The 20,355-nt window shown below is 43.5% G+C and overlaps 1 protein-coding gene across 1 annotated transcript in view; it reads left to right on the top strand.

Moving 5' to 3' along the window:
• LOC306738063 (E3 ubiquitin/ISG15 ligase TRIM25-like) overlaps positions 1–5,578 on the top strand; it is a gene marked incomplete at both ends in the record, with an annotated part of 7,127 nt that extends 1,549 nt beyond the window's left edge. Inside the window, one exon of the mRNA XM_079219891.1 lies at positions 5,561–5,578. Coding sequence (XP_079076017.1) covers positions 5,561–5,578 — 18 coding nt within the window. The remainder of the gene's footprint in view (positions 1–5,560) is intronic.
• Between the last annotated feature and the right edge of the window lie 14,777 nt (positions 5,579–20,355).

Here is a 20,355-nt window from a genome sequence, read left to right as displayed (position 1 = left end):
TGTGTGTGTGTGTGTGTGTGTTGCTCCAATAATGTGCGTCTTATCTCAACTGTGAAGCTCCAATGCTGGAGGGAATAGGAGCAGCGGATTGGATTAAGGGCCCCTGAGGGCCAAACCCAACCCGATGAACATGTGAGGAGGGCAGATCAGAGAAGCGAGGAAGAGGAGGAAACAGGGATGAAGCACAATGAGCTCTGTATCTGCAGCGCTCACAAAGGCATGAAATATTATTTAGACCTTTAAATGCTAATGAAACTAAACTAAACCGGCAACAGCGGTGAGCTAATAAATGTCAGAATGAGAGTTCTGAGAGCATAGACAGTAAAAAGAAAGAAAAAAGGACATTTTTATGAGTAATTAAAAGAATAAAGACAAAAGTAATACAATAAATGGAACTTTAAGCTTCAAAGCTGCGCCGTTGATATTGACCATATGCTGTTCAGGTTTCTAATATCAGTCAGTATCATTAAAGGAAACAAAATAAGTTATCGGGTCGTGACTTTTACAGAATATTAGTTCTGTTCCCCGTCTACGTCTCTAACCCGTCCTGATATAAAAGGGCCCCATATATGGTTCCCCTGACCCATAATCCTATTTATTGTTGGAGTTGTGTTTAGAGGTTGTACATGGGGATTATTTATTATTGAAACCCCACTTTTTCTGTTTTATTTGATGTTTTTGGAGGATTTATACCATGTTTTTTCTTGATTTGTACCTTGTGGCCTGATATAAAATGGCCCCTAAGGGCTCAAACAGTGAGACAGGGTCCCAGAGTGGCACCGGGCGACTCGACTCCATCACTATTGTCAGGTTTCATAGAGATATCTGTGCTGTTAGTTATTGATCACCTGGCAGGTCTCAATAATACGACTAGAAGGACACGTTGTCTCAGGCTGGTTGGTGAAGAAGAATCCACACTATGAAATCCACTCCAAAATGTAATGGGCTCCCCACTGGGCCGTGCTCCTGCAGCCTGCTGTCAAACAGACAGACACACACACACACACACACACACACACTCATACCAATAATGAATACTGGGCCGTGCTGTATTCAGCCTGTATTCAGGCTTCTTAACCTCATGGCACAAGCGCTGCTTCCTAAAATCCGAATGGTTAATATACCCGTACTAAATTCAGATTATCTCCTCAACCACAAGGCCTATTTTAATAATTTAAACAGGTATAATATACAGAAAACCCTTAGGAACATAGATAATACGTTCATATATGTGTTACTGGTATATTGGTTTATGATAGTGCACAGAAAAGGAAACATAATTAAAAGTTGTATTTTCTTATCGTAGCTATATTTGCTATATTTGATTGATTTTTTTTAGAATTATTGCAAATAAAAGTCAACTTTACAAAGGTGTCAGTGGGATCATCTTGTTTTATTGGGAGTATTTAACAATACAATAACATCAAAGAAAGATCATTTTAACCTTTACTTGGTTGATTAACCCAAAACACTTCCAACATCTATTTTAACAAGCAACTCGCTACACATGTGACATAAATGAAGCGCTCCTTTGTAAAGGACTATCAGCCTGCCACAGCAGTTTGCCCCAGTGCATGCTGGGATCAGCTCCGGCGACGCCCCCGACCTCGGAGAGGAGGACGTTGGACGTAGAAATGTGTTTGAAGAACGAAAAAAAGACGAAGACTGAATATGATTGATAATAGAAATCAAATTATATGTTTCTGTCGAGCCCAAACATCCACTGTTGGCTTTTTCCCATTCCTGTGTGTGTGTGTGTGTGTGTGTGTGTGTGTGTGTGTGTGAAGTGATGGTTCTCCTCTATCTGTATACGTGGCGTATTCCTTCCTCTCTGTTTCCCTGCACACATGTGAGAGTGAGAGGAAGACATGTGTGAGGAAGAGGAAGATGGAGACGGTTGCTATCTGCTGTTTGTCTCCACGACGACGCCAGCGACAGGGTGGACCAATCTCATCGCCGCGCCGACTGTTTTTGTTTCGTTCCCCTCTTCCTCCCATTGTTAGCCAGACCGCGGCTGCTGGCGATAAGTAAGCGAAGAAGAAGAAGAAGAAACAGCATTTTGTGTTTTGTGCTGTTTCAGAGATGAATGCAACAAGAGGAGGAGAGGGGAGTGAGGAAGAGGATGGCTGGAGGGAGGAGAGGAAGAGTGTCAGCGCTGTGGGATTGTTGCAGTGTGCTGCTGGCGTTCAGACACTGCTCAACAATATGTAGTTTCATACTGGAACCAGCCGATGTCGAAAGTCTTTATTCAGAACAGACCGCTTACAGTTAGAGGAAAAGTCCAGAATATGAAGGTTATCAGTTTGAATCCCCAAAATCCGAAAAAGGGTTTGTTAAGAGAATCATTCTGGGCTTTTTCCCTCTCCATGTATTATTGTGGTGCCACTAAGCAAGGCACTCCAGCATCAAATGCTGTGGCTGTGAAATGTGTATATAATGTCGATATAACCAGACCGTTGGTGATTTCTAAATGATTGTTTCAACGCTTGTTGTCGGTGGCGTCGGGTCAGATTCAAGTGAAAAAAATGCACGATAATTAGTTTTCCTCTTGTTCAATGGGTTATTTTCTTCACTTAATATGGATTGAATGCATTGATAAAAACATATGTCGCATCGATGCATTTTGGTGGCCAAAGAGCAAAACCTCGTTTTTGAGAACAGCAGAATTTTGCAAATTCAATCTCTCACAATTCAAATGAAAGTCCTAAATATTTCTCCCGTTTTGCATGCGTTTATGATTCAGAGGTTAAAGGTGGTTGTCTGTCCCCAGAGGCTGCAGAATAAGGGACCATTGGGGTTTAAGCTGAAGCAGTTAATGGGTCATGTTTCCATATTAAGGAATACAGTAAGTGCATACAATAGGAGATCAGTAAAGGGAACCACTTACTCATCGATGCAGACGTCTTTCCTAAATGTCACGGCTGAATATTCAGCTGATTTTGACAATGTGGACGAGGTCTTTTAAATAAAAGGAGACACATGTCCAGTGGCGGTTACTCACACTGATGCGATGGGTGTCTTTTGTACAGATGCATCTTGCACATGGCAGTTTGAGTTGGAGAAGGCCAGATATCTGTAATGTTCTTCATTCGGCGAGCAGCCGGCAGACAGGCTGGAAGTTTCTCCCTGAGTTCCTCTCAGGGTAAAACTTGTTTACGGCGACGGTCTCTAAATCCACCGGGAGTTGATGATGTGTTGAATATATTTGTTGTAAACACACATACACCTCTCTCTCTCTCTCTCTCTCTCTCTCTCTCTTTCTCTTCAGTCTTTCTTTTCCTGCGATACTGTTTTGCACAGTTTATTTTGTTTGCCTGAAACTTTTGTAATCTTTCCCCATGTTGCCTGGGGGTGCTGAAAGAAAACAAATTTAAAGTAAAAACATTAGATAAAAATGCAAATCACAGCCGAGTTATACAATGAAAAGACCTGCATTTAGTTAGAGGGTGGAGGAAATAACATCGGAGTAAAGAAACCGCTTCTGGTTTAGACTTTGCATTCCCAAGCCTCTCTTTTACACGCCGTCTTTGTCCTCGATTTGTTCTGGATTTCAAAACACACAGAAAGGAGGCATCCTTCTTAGGAAGCCGTCTTACTGGAATTACTCTGCATCGGTCCGGCGTTACGACTTCCTTCAATGTCACACATTTTTGCAAGCGCTAAGCATTTGCGTGTCAGACTTCTGAGAGCTAGAAAGACAGAAAGATGTGATTTTCCACTGATAACTCCTCTTGGCGAGAGTGCAGTGAAAATGGGTAAACGCTTTCAAAGCACAACATTTTGATTTTACTTTGAAAAAATGCTTAAATTCTCTTTGCATAAAGTTCGCAACCTAACGTCTTCGAGGCTCATCTGGAGTGGTTATGAATGATTCTCTACCAAGTAGAGGGCACTTTAATGCAGAGCCTCTCTCTGATTTTCTTTGTTTTTTAAAATTTCAGCGGGGGCGGAATAAATATGTACGGGACGGATGTCGATGGGTCGACAGCGGCAGAGGTAGAGCTCACGAGTTCCTACAATCCAACGCTTCAACGATGCTTGTACCCACTCGTCCTACAATTTTGACAAAGAATCTTCAACACTGGTGCGTCTCGACCTGCTCGTTGGGAGACGAGTTCTGACGAGAGAGCGCCACTGGATTCCCCCCAAACAAATCCTTTTTGAAGCTGCAGCCAAAAACGCAGCAGTCACTCAACAAAGCAAGCAGCAGAATGTGGGACTTGTAAAAGCCCGAAGCAGTGCGTTCCTTTGGAGGAATGTTTTCCCCCAAACGAGTCCCTAAAATCTCACTCGCGACTCACAACACGCCAGGAAAAAGTCAAAAAGTTTGAGCGGAAAGCGACACGAATCACTGTGGACCAAGCGAAGACGATCATGTTTCTTTCCCCTTTTCATCTCTGTATTCTTCTGCCTTCATTCCCGCGTTGGGTTGCACTCGGCGGGGCAGCAGCAGCGCGGGTGTTTAAATATGCAGAAGACAACTTTCGGCCGCGGTTGCGGCGCGCCTAGAGAAATGTTCTTCTCCACACCTGAGAGCCTAAAAGAACTCCAGTTGAAGTCGTGCATTAGTGTGCATCACAGGCGGAGGCCGGTGTGGATGGAGAGAGGGCCGAGTGGCTCCGGCTGTCACGACGCAGCACATGTGTTGCACTAACAGCCGCGCCAGCAGTTAGGATCTGTTGTTGTATCCGCGTGAGAGCTGCTCCACCTCTGACCCTCGGCCGTGAATCGCTCCCCATCGCTGGGCTTTTTTCTTTATTGAAGCGGTTGCCAAAAAGCATCCAGCTCCAACTCCTGCAGCGCTGCGCTGTGAGGCTGAATGGGTGTAAAGATGATGCAATATGACAGTTATTAGCAATGCTTGCAGAGGACCTAGGATCTGTCATTACTTCAGAGCAGATACTCTCTGCACACCACTAAGGAGAGGGGGGGATACAAATAAAAAAGCGGCACCAATTCTGAACAAAAGCTTTGAATGAGTTATCAAGACAAAAGTAGTGTTGAATAAAGAAAAGTCAAGTAATAATGTTTATAAGTTTTAAAAAAATACAGCCTGTATACATGTGACAGTAAAATCATATCAATCGTTAATTCAATTCAAATGCATGATAATTAGTTTTTCTCTTGTTCAATCAGTCATTTCCCTAACTAAATATGGATTTAATGTATTGATAACAACATATATTGTGTATTTCAATCTGATAAATGCACGTTTTTGTGAATACAAATACAAATTTTGTTTTCTTGCACAATGCTATTTGTTAAGGATACCCAATACATAACAAAATAGAAGAAAATCAATAAAATCAATTAAAGATTAATAAGGGACAATTAACATTTTTAATTCATTAAATTAAAAATAAAAACACACAAAGTGCAGATAGGATGGTTTCCCCCACTTTTCCTGCATCAGTTTGCTCTTCGGCCATCGATACACAGCATATTTATGGGTGCTATAAAATGAAATCTATGTCCACACAGAAAGCTTGCTCTGCTCTTCAGCGTGAACAACTTCCTTTCATTTGCTGTTTACTCCTTTCATTGGGATGCTCGCCTGCAGGCAGACCTGGGCAGATAAAGCGGCGCGTAATTACGTTGTGAATAGCCGAAGAACACGAGGCGTGCACTTTATTTATCTGATCTTAGTCTGGCTCCGAAAAAAATATGATTCCCACTTTCCATATGAGAGCTGGTGGAGAGTGACACATGATTGGCCTTTACGTGTGCTGTCGGATCTTGGTTTGCACTGATTGGATGATTCACAGGAAAACACCAATTTTCATTTTTACACTCCAGCTGGAAGTCTGATTAGTTTCCATTTCCAACCCTTTCATTTGGACCAATCACTTCATTCGTGCTTATTTGGAATTAAAGATGTCGCAATTTTCTGCAAAAGTCAGAAAAGGCGATAACTCCACGAGTACTCATCGCTGGAAAAGGGCACATCTTGTCCTGACTTCATCCCCCTTTCAATCAGTCCTTTTCTTCCCCCTCTCCGCCGACACGGAGCTAAAAGGAAGTGAGCGGGAAGGTCCGGCAGCGGAAGGCTAACCTTATCTTGCAAATGAGGTGTCGGCTACTGTTCGGCTTTGTGTGGAGATAACTCGGGAACCATTTCCTTTCTCCGCTCCTCACTCTAATTTAGACAGATACCGCTAAGCCTGCAGGGAGACCTGGAAAAGATTGTAACTAATTACCTGTCGAACACTTCAAAAATCAAAAGAAAGCGTATTATCGCTCTCGTATCTGCTGCGCCGAGCGATTCTTTCCGCATTTTGAAGGTATTTATGTTCCCGGTGAGGAGTGGATCGTGACCGCCGGAGGCTTCTTGACTGGATGTTACGCAGCTGAGGAGACACGAGATGGAAGCCTGTAGCGGTCGTGCATCCAACTTTGATTCTATTGTATTGCATTTTTCATCATGTGATCTCAATTTAGTTTGTCTCTGTCTGCATTTGATTTCTCTTTTTTTGTTGCTTTTTGCTGCAGCAGTGCCCCAATTTCCCAACAGGGATCATTAAACTTTAATTCCATCAAATCTAAGAACCATGTCAGCTCGAATTGGACATTTTTCCAGGCAAGCCGCTGAACTCGCTGCGGTCTATTCTCTCCAAATTATTTAGGGCGTCGACGTCTTGCATCTTCTGAACACACTATGTGTAATTATAGATGGACACATGTTGCTCCACGGGGGGCCCCGGGGCCTCAGAGGCACCGCGCTCCCAGACTCTGTTGTCACATTTCAGACGTTTGAGTTCTCAATCTCATGATAATTGTCAATCATCCCGAAGTATCTCCGTGTTTGTGGTGATTCCTCTGCATTACCTGTGAATCTGTCTACCTTACTTGTTCACAGACTCACGTTGTGGGGACTCGTGACCTATCTGGGGACACGAGTCAAGTCATGTTTGAGGTTTAATTTAGACTTGGTTTTGGGTTTAAACTTTTGGGATCAGATCAGTCTCAATAATGACAAATGCACACAGAACAATTCACATTTGCGGATCTAAGCACGTCTCAAAAAGCCATTCACAAACAAATACATACAAATCCACAAACAAATAGAAAAATCAACACACAAATACATACAAATGCAGAAATATATATACATATTTTTACATTTATATAAATCATTGGAATGCATTTGTAAATCCTTCTGTGTGCATTTGTAAATCGAATATATTTGTGAATTGTTCTGTGCGCATTTGCCATTATTGAGACTGATCTGACCCCATATAACTTGCATTGTGTTCAGATTGAAGTATTCACAATGCATATTGAGTACACAGTGTCCTTCATAGAGACCAACAACTGTTTGTATGTTGTACACAATAGGCAAAACACATTGGTACAAAAGAGTGTGTGTATATACAAAGTGAAAGGAAACATTCTATGATAAGCATTTTAAATAGTTCTACCATTTCACATCAGGAGTATGAGCCAATATATCTATGAAATCAAGTGAAACATGCATTACATACAAGGGGCTCAGTACGGAGTAGTTTGAGATGGTGGAGCATGAGTGAAGGGCCTTTCTGCTCCAGTTCAACAATCACACAGACAGACATCCATCATAGAGGAGGCAGAACAATATCTGCAGTAACGGTAGAGGCAAAATGCCTCTGTGGTGAGACCGCCGTGAAGATTATTTAAAGTAATTCCAGAAAATGTACGAGGTGTCTAAAGGGAACGCTGAGGGCTAACGACATAGTGAATATATATATATCATGCATCTCCTTAGTTACTACTATCACAGCCCTGGAAGGCACTCCACTGGAAAGCTCTTCCACAAGATTTAGTCATTTGTCTGTAATGAAGTCTACACCAATTGGCGACACCTATGTCCCGCCCCTTTTCGCTATATGCTCCAATAAGAATTGAGCTAGCTCATAACCTCCGTCAACTTTCCTGCTATACTTTGATACATCACGTTTGTTCAAAGGTAACGTGTCAAAAGACATGTGTGTGAGGTCACAGATACGACAGGGCCCCTGTGGACAAAGGCGGTAATGCAGCACCAGGGTCCCTTGAGAAAACCTCTCATTTTACTGAAGCAACTCTCAGCGGTAACTCAGGAAAGGGCACCGGTCTCTAGAATAGCATCGTACGCCTCATGTCTGAAACTGAATTAAACTTTGAGATTTAAGCGTTTTGAGCGTTTTTAAAATTTAAATAAACTAAGGTGATTCATTACCTGAGGGACTTTGTGTTTAGCTCCACCACAGCGAAGGTATAGCTTTAAATAGAAAGCAGTCTCTCTCTCTCTCTCTCTCTTTCTGTCACACACACACACACACACACACACACACACACACACACACACACACACACACACACATATAAAGGTACTATAAAGCAGAGCACTCACAAGAAATCGTCTCTCTGAGAAAAACAAACGCTTTGTGAAGGAGTTTGTAGTGACCTTGACAGTCGACGCTCTGTAATTCACATCTCACCTTTTCTCTGTGCGGTTTAATTGAGTCGGCAGGTCGCTCAGGGTGTGTGTGACTGTGTGTGTGTGTGTGTGTGTGTGAGAGAGAGTGAGCGAATGACTTCCTTTTTGCACTGTGAAGAAGTACAAAAGGTCTTGCTCTTTGTTGTGGCACATTCAAAGCTCTCAGGTACAATCAACCTGGTATACCATTACTTTAGCCTGCGAGGAGCTAGGTCCTTGTTAGCAGTTATCTGGCAGGCAGGTAGATGTAGACTTACCCGAACCCTAACAATAACAGCCACCAGCCTTTTCCTAACCGTTACCTTGACCTTAACCTTGACCTTACCCTAACCTTAACCTTAACCCTAACCTTGTGTGTGTGTGTGTGTGTGTGTGTGTGTGTGTGTGTGTGTTTACCCCCAATTAGGCTCAGTAGGCTAAGTTGATTCTGGTGGGAGAAGAGACTGAGACTGGTGCAGCAAACCCCAAAAGCCCCAAAATACATAAACACGTGTTGCATCTCTTGTCGCATCCGATGTCGCGTTCGATACCGCGTCCGATACCGCGTCCGATAGCGCGTCCGATGTCACGTCCGATTCCACGTCCGATACCACGTCCGATACCGCGTCTGATAGCGCGTCCGATGTCACGTCCGATACCACGTCCGATGTCGCGTCCGATGTCACGTCCGATACCGCGTCCGATAGCGCGTCCGATAGCGTGTCCGATGTCACGTCCGATACCACAACCGATACCGCGTCCGATACCGCGTCCGATACCGCGTCAGATACCGCGTCCGATACCGCGTCCGATACCACGTCCGATGTCGCGTCCGATGTCACTTCCGATACCACGTCCGTTACCGCGTCCGATACCGCGTCCGATGTCACGTCCGATACCCCGTCCGATAGCGCGTCCGATAGCGCGTCCGATAGCGCGTCCGATAGCGCGCCCGATGTCACGTCCAATACCACGTCCGATAGCGCGTCCGATGTCACGTCCGATACCATGTCCAATATCGCGTCCGATGTCACGTCCGATGTTGCATCCGATACCACGTCCGACACTGCGTCCGATGCCACGTCCGATACCGCGTCCGATGTCGCGTCCGATGTCGCGTCCGATACTGCGTCCGATGTCACGTCCGATGTCTTGTCCGATGCTACGTCCGATGTCACGTCCGATACCGCGTCCGATGTCACGTCCGATGTCACTTCCGATACAACGTCCGATGTCACGTCCAATAAAAGCGTCCGATACCACGTCCGATACCATGTCCGATGTCGCGTCCGATGTCGCGTCCGATGTCGCGTCCGATGTCGCGTCCGATACAACGTTCGATGTTGTGTCCGATACCACGTCCGATACCACGTCCGATGTCGCGTCCGATGTCACGTCCGATACCACGTCCGATACCGCGTCCGATACCGCGTCCGATACCGCGTCCGATGTCACGTCCAATACCACGTCCGATAGCGCGTCCGATACCGCGTCCGATACCGCGTCCGATACCGCGTCCGATGTCACGTCCAATACCACGTCCGATAGCGCGTCCGATGTCACGTCCGATACCACATCCGATGTCGCGTCCGATGTTGCGTCCGATACCAGGTCCGATACTGCGTCCGATACCACGTCCGATACCGCGTCCGATGTCGCGTCCGATGTCGCGTCCGATGTCGCGTCCGATACCGCGTCCGATGTCACGTCCGATGTCTTGTCCGATGCTACGTCCGATGTCACGTCCGATGTCACGTCCGATACCGCGTCCGATGTCACGTCCGATGTCACGTCCAATAAAAGCGTCCGATACCACGTCCGATACCATGTCCGATGCCGCGTCCGATGTCGCGTCCGATGTCACGTCCGATACCACGACCTATGTCACGTCCGATGTCACGTCCGATACCACGTCCGATGTCGCGTCCGATACCGCGTCCGATGCCACGTCCGATGTCACGTCCGATGCCACGTCCGATGTCACGTCCAATAAAACGTCCGATGCCACGTCCGATGTCACGTCCGATGCCACGTCCGATGTCACGTCCAATAAAACGTCCGATGCCACGTCCGATGTCACGTCTAATCTTGAATTCATTGCCACTGGGATGGCTGTTTTTTTTGGATTCGATGCTCTTAAAATGCTGCTTTGGTTTTCGAGAAAACAGCAGGAGCTTCTTCCTGCGTTACTTCTGTCAAAACACCAACAAGGCGAAAGCCTTCAAGAGTGACAGCGAGGCCCAACTCAAAGGGTGTTTCTCTCTCCTCGCTGTGTGGCAGTCGGAGGGTTCTAATTAAAATATACCAAGCAGATTCAACAAGCTATAGTTGGTGACTGAGGTGTGATGTTCACCAGGCAGTGTGTGAATGATTTGCTGAATATTGACGCAAATACAACAGCAACTACCCAACACAACTGAATCTTTAAGATTAAAATCACTGACAAACCTTTACACAGATGACTGGGTATCACAGAGGCCCCATTGGGCCGTCGGTCACAGATCTGAGCGAGTAGTGAAGTGATGGCGATAATGATGCAGGGAAGAGCGGAGAAGAGGAAGCGCGTGATAGCGATGATTGACGTGAATGACAGATCGCAACAGATGAATGGAGAAGGAGAGAAGGTGTGTGTGTGTGTGTGTGTGTGTGTGGGTGTGTGGGTGTGTGTGTGGGTGTCTGTGCTTAAGAGGTGGCAGGAGATAGTGTGTGTTCCTGACAGCATGAGGTCAAAGACTTAGTGACAGCTTTAGTGAGGCAGACAGCAATTAGGATTATTGACACTCTGTGTGTGTGTGTGTGTGTGTGTGTGTGTGTGTGTGTGTGTGTGTGTGTGTGTGTGTGTGTGTGTGTGTGTGAGGGTGAGAGAGAGAGAGAGAGAGAGAGGTTGTTTAAAAGATTGACAGGCTCTAGTCATGACTGTGTAGATAAAAATAAAAAGTATTGACTCTGTGTATGTTTGTGTGTGTATATGTGTGTGTGCGTGTGTGTGTGTGTGCGTGTGTGTGTTTGTGTGTGTTTGTGTGTGTGACAGACAGTTAATCTGGATTAATATTGACATTTTTTCTGTCAAGGTAGTAAATGTTGAATGGCAGCTTAACACTGTGTCCATGTGTGTGTGTGTGTGTGTGTGTGTGTGTGTGTGTGTGTGTGTGTGTGTGTGTGTGTGTGTGTGTGTGTGTGTGTGTGTGTGTGTGCGTGTGTTGACTCAGCAGAACAGTCATCAAAGTCCTCTCAGCTGTTTCATGCGACAATTTTCTCTCGCAAATTAATTTATTGTCGTCGCTGTTTTTTTGTCGCTGTTTTTTTAAGTCTGGGTTCGCCTCCCGTTGTTTCGTCTGCGCTCTCAAACGCCTCTCTTTCATCCCGGCTCCTCGTCAGGACTGTCTCTCTGAACCCAAACAGTCTGCTGTCGTTTACTGAAAAGACAAATCCATCATCCGCAGACACAAGTTGAAGTCGGTCCTCCGAAGGGAAGCGACTCATGAGAGCGAAGCTGCTTCTTTACTCAGGAACGTCTGACGGAGCCGTCAATCCACGAGGAGGAGGAGGAGGAGGAGGAGGAGGAAGAGGAGGAGGAAGAGGAGGAGGAGGAGGAGGAGGAAGAGGAGGAGGAGGAGAAGGAGGAAGAGGAGGAGGGGCTGAAGACGAGCGAAGGACGTCTTTAGAATCTCAACAAGAATAAAAAATGTAAACGCAGCGAAGTATAGTTAGAAAAAGTCATCGTACTCTGAAGACTCACGAGGTATTTTAATAAAACCTCAATTATTTTGAGTCCTTTTTTTGTTTAAAAATTATTAAAAATACTTAACTTCACTCAATCAAAGCCAAAGTTTGCACAGCTACTCTTAACATATAGAGCTATGTTATGTATTAAATTAAAATATAGCAAATATAGTTACGATAAGAAAATACAACCTTTATCTTTTATTTCTTTGCAAAATATGTATTATTTTCCTTTTCATAAACCAATATACCAGTAACACATATATTAACTTATTATCTATGTTCCCAAGGGTTTTATGTATATTATACCTTTTATAAATTATTCAAATAGGCGTTGTGGTTGAGGAGATAATCATAATTTAGTATGAGTATATTAACCATTCAGGTTAGAAAACAGCCATGAGGTGAAAGAGTCCTAAACGTCCTCCATCCCATAAACAAAGTGAACATGGAGCGAGTCTTCGTCAGTGAGTCTCTCTGCACTAAAGTAACTTCACTTCCTTCAATCAGATGTAAACTGTGTTGATTCCTCTGCAGAGATCGGCTTCATTCAGTCTCGGGTTGAGACGGTAGAAGAAGCTGCTTTTGGGAAATTCTTGACAACTTGATTTCTAGTGAAAACAAATTAGAATATTCTTACTGTGTTTTTGAAAAGGAAAACCAGACATAAGACAGAAGATAGATTTCTTCTTTTTCTTCTTTTGCCTTCCCTCCAGGGTTCCATGTATTCCTCTGTAATGGTGTGTTGCTGCATGTGTGTGTTCCTGTAACACGCCCACGCGTGTTCGTGACGGACCCCGAGGCCTCGGGGCCGCAAACCTCACACTTTCTGAGATTTAAGATAGACATTCTGCATAAAAATATAAATCATACACAGTATATCCTTTGAGATTAAAGAGACATGTATGGGAATGACCTGCAGCAAACAAGTCATGAATAAAAACTAACGGTTTAATTTTTGTTCTTTATTTTTACCTGAAACTATAGAAGCCCATTCCCGCGGTAAAAGTAAAAAATGAGATGAAAATGTAGCTGTGATAATAAAAGTATCCCCGTGGTAAGTCATAATTATGAGATAAAAAAGTCAAAATGGTGATATACAAAGTCATAATTATGAGATAGAAAGTAGAAATTTTGAGATAGAAAAAAGACGAAGGTAAAAAGTAAAATCATTATATTAAACAGCGCCAGTGAATTGCATGCGCCCTTACTAGCTCATCATTTTGACCTTTTATCTAATAATAATGACTTTTTCCCATAATTATGACTTTTTATCTCATAAATTAGATTTAATTATCTCATAATTATGACTTTCTATCTCATAATAATGACGTTTTATCTCATAATAATGACTTTTTATCTCATAATTTTGATTTAACATGGGGATATTTTGATTATCAGAGCTTATTTTCATTTTATTTTGTCTCTCACTGCCTCCAGCGGGCTTCCATAAACATATCTTCCATAAACATATCTTCCATAAACATATCTTCCATAAACATATCTTCCATAAACATATCTTCCCTAAACATATCTTCCATAAACATATCTTCCCTAAACATATTTTCCATAAACATACATTCCCTAAACATATCTTTCCTAAACAACGTCTCTAACGCACCGCTGTAAAGATCGGTCTAAAGAAGGGAACGTCGTACGGGAGTTAAAACAAAATGACGTCAAGTGAAATAAAAGTGTTCGTTTCTATTTGTATTATATTTGTCAGACATGATATAAACTTCTACTCATTTAATTTCCCTTATTAACATCCAGGAGCATCTCTGGCACGAGGCTCACTGAACCTAATGATCCACGTCAAGTTTTTAATTCACAAAATGAAAAGAACACCAAATGTGTAAAATCCATCAGAGCCTTCATGCCAGCTTGCATATGGATCTCCTCTCGCCGTGTGCGAGGTGCTTCATGGATTCCTACATCATTATTTGTAGTCAGCTTCCTCTTTGTGAGCTGATTAGTGGAGTCCTGAGTCAAACTGCTGCTTCGTTGAGCACAGAATGGGAACCGGTTCCTGCCGCCTTTCTTTGCCAGTTCACGGCGACGCTTTGCTGGTTTTGGACCGCCGGCTCGACGGGATTTCGGCTTTTTCCGCTCTTTGCTCACGGATGTCCTCGCCAAAGCGGCTCTGAGGTGCTTTTGTTGTCCTGCTATGCAGCGTTCACACATGTGCAGCTGCAGTTAACAGCGCCAGTGCTGAAGCCTGCTGGGACTGGGACTGGGACTGGGAATGGGACTGGGACAGACAACAGAGCTAAGAGGTTCGCACTGCATCGTGTGACACCGGGACCCAGAACACAAACCAACACTTTGTTGTAGTTACACTAACGTTGGGTATATTCTATAGTTTTATAGTACCTGATAAAATATACTTCTCATCAAAATATATTAAAATACAACAATACAAGGCAAGTTGAAGTGCTCTTCTTTTATTTTACCCTATAGAACTTCTCATAAAACGATAATCAGGTATCATGGGGGGATCCTGAAAAAGGACAAAAAATCGGGAGAAAAATTAGGGAATCATCAATAAAAGGAAAAGTCTCCTTCATCCGAAAATCATCCGAACACGTGAAGGTTGAAAAAAACAGGGGTGGAACAGAGAGATACGCCCACCTTCAATAAGACACGTCTACCTTCAATAAGACACGTCTACCTTCAATAAAACACACCCACCTTCAATAAGACACGTCTACCTTCAATAAGACACACTCACCTTCAATAAGACACGCCTACCTTCAATAAGACACGCCTACCTTCAATAAGACACACCCATCTTCAATAAGACACGTCTACCTTCAATAAGACACGTCTACCTTCAATAAGACACACTCACCTTCAATAAGACACGCCTACCTTCAATAAGACACGCCTACCTTCAATAAGACACACCCATCTTCAATAAGACACGCCTACCTTCAATAAGACACACCCACCTTCAATAAGACACACCCACCTTCAATAAGACATGCCTACCTTCAATAAGACACGCCTACCTTCAATAAGACACGCCTACCTTCAATAAGACACGCCTACCCTCACATAGCGTCAGTGAGCAGCATGATGTTTGTGTTCTAGGGTTAAAGGCGAAAGAAGAAAACAGCAAGATTTTGTTGGTATTCTCAAAGCAGTTCCTTTTCAGACGGTGGTGATTATCTGTCCTGTATGTTCTTGTATGGAATGAAGCACAGAACCCAACAGGCTCCAAACAGCCATCAAGCTCTTCCTGCTACATGTTTCCTGGCGGCGACTCATTCCACCGCTAACACCCGCTAACACCCGCTAACACCCGCTAACGCGGCTCCACAGGATCTCATCATTAATAAACCATCTGCCACACCTGTCCATCAGCATCACTTTTAAATTAGCCTTTTTTTCTCCTCCCAGTTGGACAGATGGTTGCGGTCGGTGAATCTAATCTAATCTTTCCAGTTTGACAGACGTGTCAGTTACGTGAAGCACGTACTGATACCGTCAGAGGTCACGCAAGGTCAAGGAACGCACAACGCGACTGCACCTGTGGCTTCCGTCTTCACTTTACCTGCTGAAGAGCAGGTGATACAGAGGGAAAGAGACGGAGAAACATCTCAATGAACGACGTAACAAAGTCTGGGCTGAGTCTTAACATCGCTTGACGAGGAAGGAGAATGTGTGACTCCGCTAAAGGTCCACTCACAGGCTTCTTCTGGAGCTTTCATCCGTTATCATGCAGAAGTACACACAGGTCATGTGATGGGATTGAATGCGATGGAAAGTGGACTTTGAGGTACATCGAACAACCACAATGTTACACACAACCAGAACACAACAAGTAAATATTCATGCTCCACATTATTGCACTCTGTTTATAGTTAAATGTGAAATGCGATGCAGCTCCCGCCAGGACACATTCCTTGTATGTGAAAACATACATGGCAGTAAAAGGTTCTGGTTCTGATATTGCCGAACTTGCTTCCGGTTGTGAGTTCTCGGAGAGAGAATCCGGTCCGAGGCCGTCTCCGTTTAGTCGGCTTAACGGAGACGTTCATGAAATGGTTCCGGCTTGGTTTCTTTGGTTCCTGATGATCATCCTGCAGCGTTTCCCTCCTCTTCCTCCTCCTCCGCTCTGCCCTCGCTCCGGTTCCCCCGAGCCTCACTGTACAGAACCCGAGAAACGGCGGTTGTCTGGCTCCGCCCACTGAGGGTTTAACTCGCCGGGTTTATCTCTGCCTCCAGACGAGTAAGGTTGAATTCTCCAGTGTGAGCATGCACACGCAGACACACACACACACACACACACACACACACACACACACACACACACACACACACACACACACACACAAATACACACACACACACACACACACACTGGATCATTTCCGCTGATTGCGGTTCGTTCGGCCGCCTCTCTCGCTTTGTTTTAAATCCACGGGAGCTCATGTTCTGGAAGAGCTGCTCCATCATAGTTTTTTCGTTTTTATTGTTTGGCAATCAGCAAACTGGCTCCATTCAGGAAGTGGTTTTCCACCACTTCCTGTTCCTCCAGGTTATGAACCCGGACCACATCATTTAACTAACCGATGCATTTATGATGATGCAGGTATCCATCGCCGTGGTCTTTTCAAAATAAAGTTCTGTCTTCGCAGAAAACAACTTTTTTGGATTAAGATAAAAAAGAATGTCTTGGTCAGGTTGAGGATAATGTTAAAATAAGTGACGTTACTTAAGTTTCTAGAATTACGTGGTGAATAAGGCTTGGGTTAAAATAACTGACGAAAGTTATGAAAAATAACTTAACGTTTGGATTAAAATAACCAAGGAAGTGATGTTCCATACGCAGACTTTTACGCTCTCATACTTCATAATCTAAGGATTTTATTTTGTCATCTTTCTTGTTTTGTTGCTTCTATTGTTTGTCTTCACCATGTAAAGTGCCTTGAGTCCCTTTAATTAAAGCACTATACACATACAAAGTATTATTTATTACTAGGGGTGGGGGAAAAAATGGATACAGCATAGTATCGCGATATTTTGCATGGCGATATTGTATCGATACACGGAATCCAAGTATCGATCTTTTATTATATCAATGCAAAAAAAATTGTTGACAACATTTTCTTTGGGGACAATTTGCGATTGAAAAAAGGTATTAAATCGCAATACTCAAATTATCGCAATACTCAATATATCGCAGTAACGTGATAATATCGTATCGTGATAATATCGTATCGTAGGACCTCTGGTGATTCCCACCGCTATTTATTATTCCTAATATTAATATAATTCATGATTTATGTCGATTACATACGAAGTGATTTTGTGGATTCTACACACATTGCAGTGCGTTGCTTGTCTTTAGTGTTTGAGAACAGCTGCAGACTCGGTTAAAGTAGAAACCAGTAGAACCGGATGAAACGAGTCCCTTCACGCTCTTGAAGGGGTTTGTTTGTTTGTTACGCCTGTTTCCATAGTGACGCTCCTTCAGCGATTATCCTTCACCTGTTTTCAGCGGAGTGACACTGAAAGAAAAGACCGTTACCACGTCCCAAATATCTCAGCAGATTCCAGCTGACAGCCGACGTTTCATGTTCTGCCTCCAGAGAGCTTTGAAGCGTCTCTGTGAGCGCTTGTTTATTTATTTATTTCATCACGACATGGACGTCGCCCCCAAAAGGCCCAACAGGGAGCAGAGGAGGAACTGGATCAATACTCTGAGAGCGTCTCGCAGCACTCAGCCTCGCAGAGAGAAGAGGTGCATCTCAAAACAGCGGCAGGCGTCACGATCAATAATCACTTTCAAATAGTCTTCAATTGTTCATCAAGAATCAGGGTCGGCGTGGTCCACATGGTCTCTGTGGTCCACGTGGTCTCTGTGGTCCCCGTGGACCCCGTGGTCCACATGGAGCACATGGTCTCTGTGGTCTCTGTGGTCAGTTCACGTGGACTAGGGATCCTCACAGAAGAAGACGGGGTCCGGTGGCATCGTATTGAACCACTGGAGTCCAGTCTGTTTCCTCTGGAGCTGTCCATGGTGCTGAACAGCTCACCAAGAGAGAGAGAGAGAGAGAGAGAGAGAGAGAGAGATAGACATTGCCAAAGACTGTCTCGTCTTTGGCAATACAGTACACACTCTGTCTGCTGACGTCGGCACTTTCCTGTAATTTGATGTCACCGCCGCGCAGGAGGTTTCTTGGTCAACAACTCTTTTGTCTCCTTTTTTTTTGCTGCGACTGTGGCCCTGTGGTTAGCATGCCTGTTTTCCAATCAGAGGATCCGTGGTTCGAACCCCGGCTCACTTCACAAGTCTCTTTACCGCAGTTACAGAATACATTGATTGGAGAAAAGGTCTTCAGTATTCATATTTGTATGATTTGTTTTCCTAGGGAGACATCAGAGAGGCGTGCCATTGGTTGATCAATACTGTCTAGACTAAATATAAAGAGTGAATAGCAGTGATTACAAAAGTCTGTGTGTTCACATCGAACACTTTTTATGCATTTATTACAATTAAATCACAACAACATCTGTTTACTTTGGCTTCATAAGGCTGTAGAACCAACCTGCTGATGAAGACGTTGGTACGAGGGCTTTTATTCGTCACGTATGACAGGGTCGAACCACTGCTTCCATAGGAGAGAATAGGAATAAGTACAACAACAAAAACACATGGAGGGAGGAGGGAGGATGAGTCTAGGAGCCTCACTGCCAGAGGAAAGAAGCAGTTTTAAGGTCTGCTGGTTCTGCATCTCCTCCCAGACGGCAGCAGGGTGAGCAGGTGGCGGCCGGCTGGGTTCTGTCTTTCAATATCTTTGAGCTTTTCTCAGACTTCTCTTCTCACCGATATCTCCGATGCTCAGTGGATGGGAACCAACGACATTCTGGGCAGTTTTAATCCCCATCGCTGATAATAGCTCCAGTTTGTAATGATTCCAGTCAGGATGCTTTCTGTGGCTCCTCTGTGTGGAACTTTGGGAATTTTGCCTTCTTAAATTTCCTTCAGAAAGTACAGTCGTTTATGAGCTTTCTTCATGTGAAGACCACGTCATGTCGCTCATGATGCTGATTGTTATATAAAACTGTAAATCATAGCTTCTTTTATGAAAAAAAGCCCCAAACTGCTGTATTTGGATGTATTGAACACCATTAGTAATATACTAGTGAAATATATGGTTTGTTACATGAGCAAATGAAAGTGTCACAAATGTGCACAAACGCAAATACATTTTGGAGTCCTCGCCTGAATGTTCTGCTTCACTTCATCAAAGTCAACCTTTGCAGAGAGAATGTTCACATATTGAGTTATGATTTGGGTTAGAGAATGTTCACATATTGAGCTATGATTTGGGTTAGAGAATGTTCACATATTGTGTTATGATTTGGGTTAGAGACCGTTCACATATTGTGTTATGATTTGGGTTAGAGAATGTTCACATATTGAGCTATGATTTGGGTTAGAGAATGTTCGCATATTGTGTTATGATTTGGGTTAGAGAATGTTCACATATTGAGTTATGATTTGGGTTAGAGAATGTTCACAAATTGAGCTATGATTTGGGTTAGAAAATGTTCACATATTGAGCTATGATTTGGGTTAGAGAATGTTCACATATTGAGCTATGATTTGGGTTAGAGAATGTTCACATATTGAGCTATGATTTGGGTTAGAGAATGTTCACATATTGAGCTATGATTTGGGTTAGAGAATGTTCACATATTGAGCTATGATTTGGGTTAGAGAATGTTCACATATTGAGCTATGATTTGGGTTAGAGAATGTTCACATATTGAGCTATGATTTGGGTTAGAGAATGTTCACATATTGTGTTATGATTTGGGTTAGAGAATGTTCACATATTGAGTTATGATTTGGGTTAGAGACTGTTCACATATTGAGCTATGATTTGGGTTAGAGAATGTTCACATATTGTGTTATGATTTGGGTTAGAGAATGTTCACATATTGTGTTATGATTTGGGTTAGAGAATGTTCACATATTGTGTTATGATTTGGGTTAGAGACTGTTCACATATTGAGCTATGATTTGGGTTAGAGAATGTTCACATATTGAGCTATGATTTGGGTTAGAGAATGTTCACATATTGAGCTATGATTTGGGTTAGAGAATGTTCACATATTGAGCTATGATTTGGGTTAGAGTTGGACCTTACAGCTGCATCATTTCAAAGAAATAATCATCCTGA

This window comes from Taurulus bubalis (assembly GCF_910589615.1).
Source record: "Taurulus bubalis genome assembly, chromosome: 6".
In the NCBI taxonomy this organism is placed as follows: domain Eukaryota; kingdom Metazoa; phylum Chordata; class Actinopteri; order Perciformes; family Cottidae; genus Taurulus; species Taurulus bubalis.
Note: the sequence above shows the minus strand (reverse complement) of the source record. Positions and strands in the feature narration are given on the sequence as shown.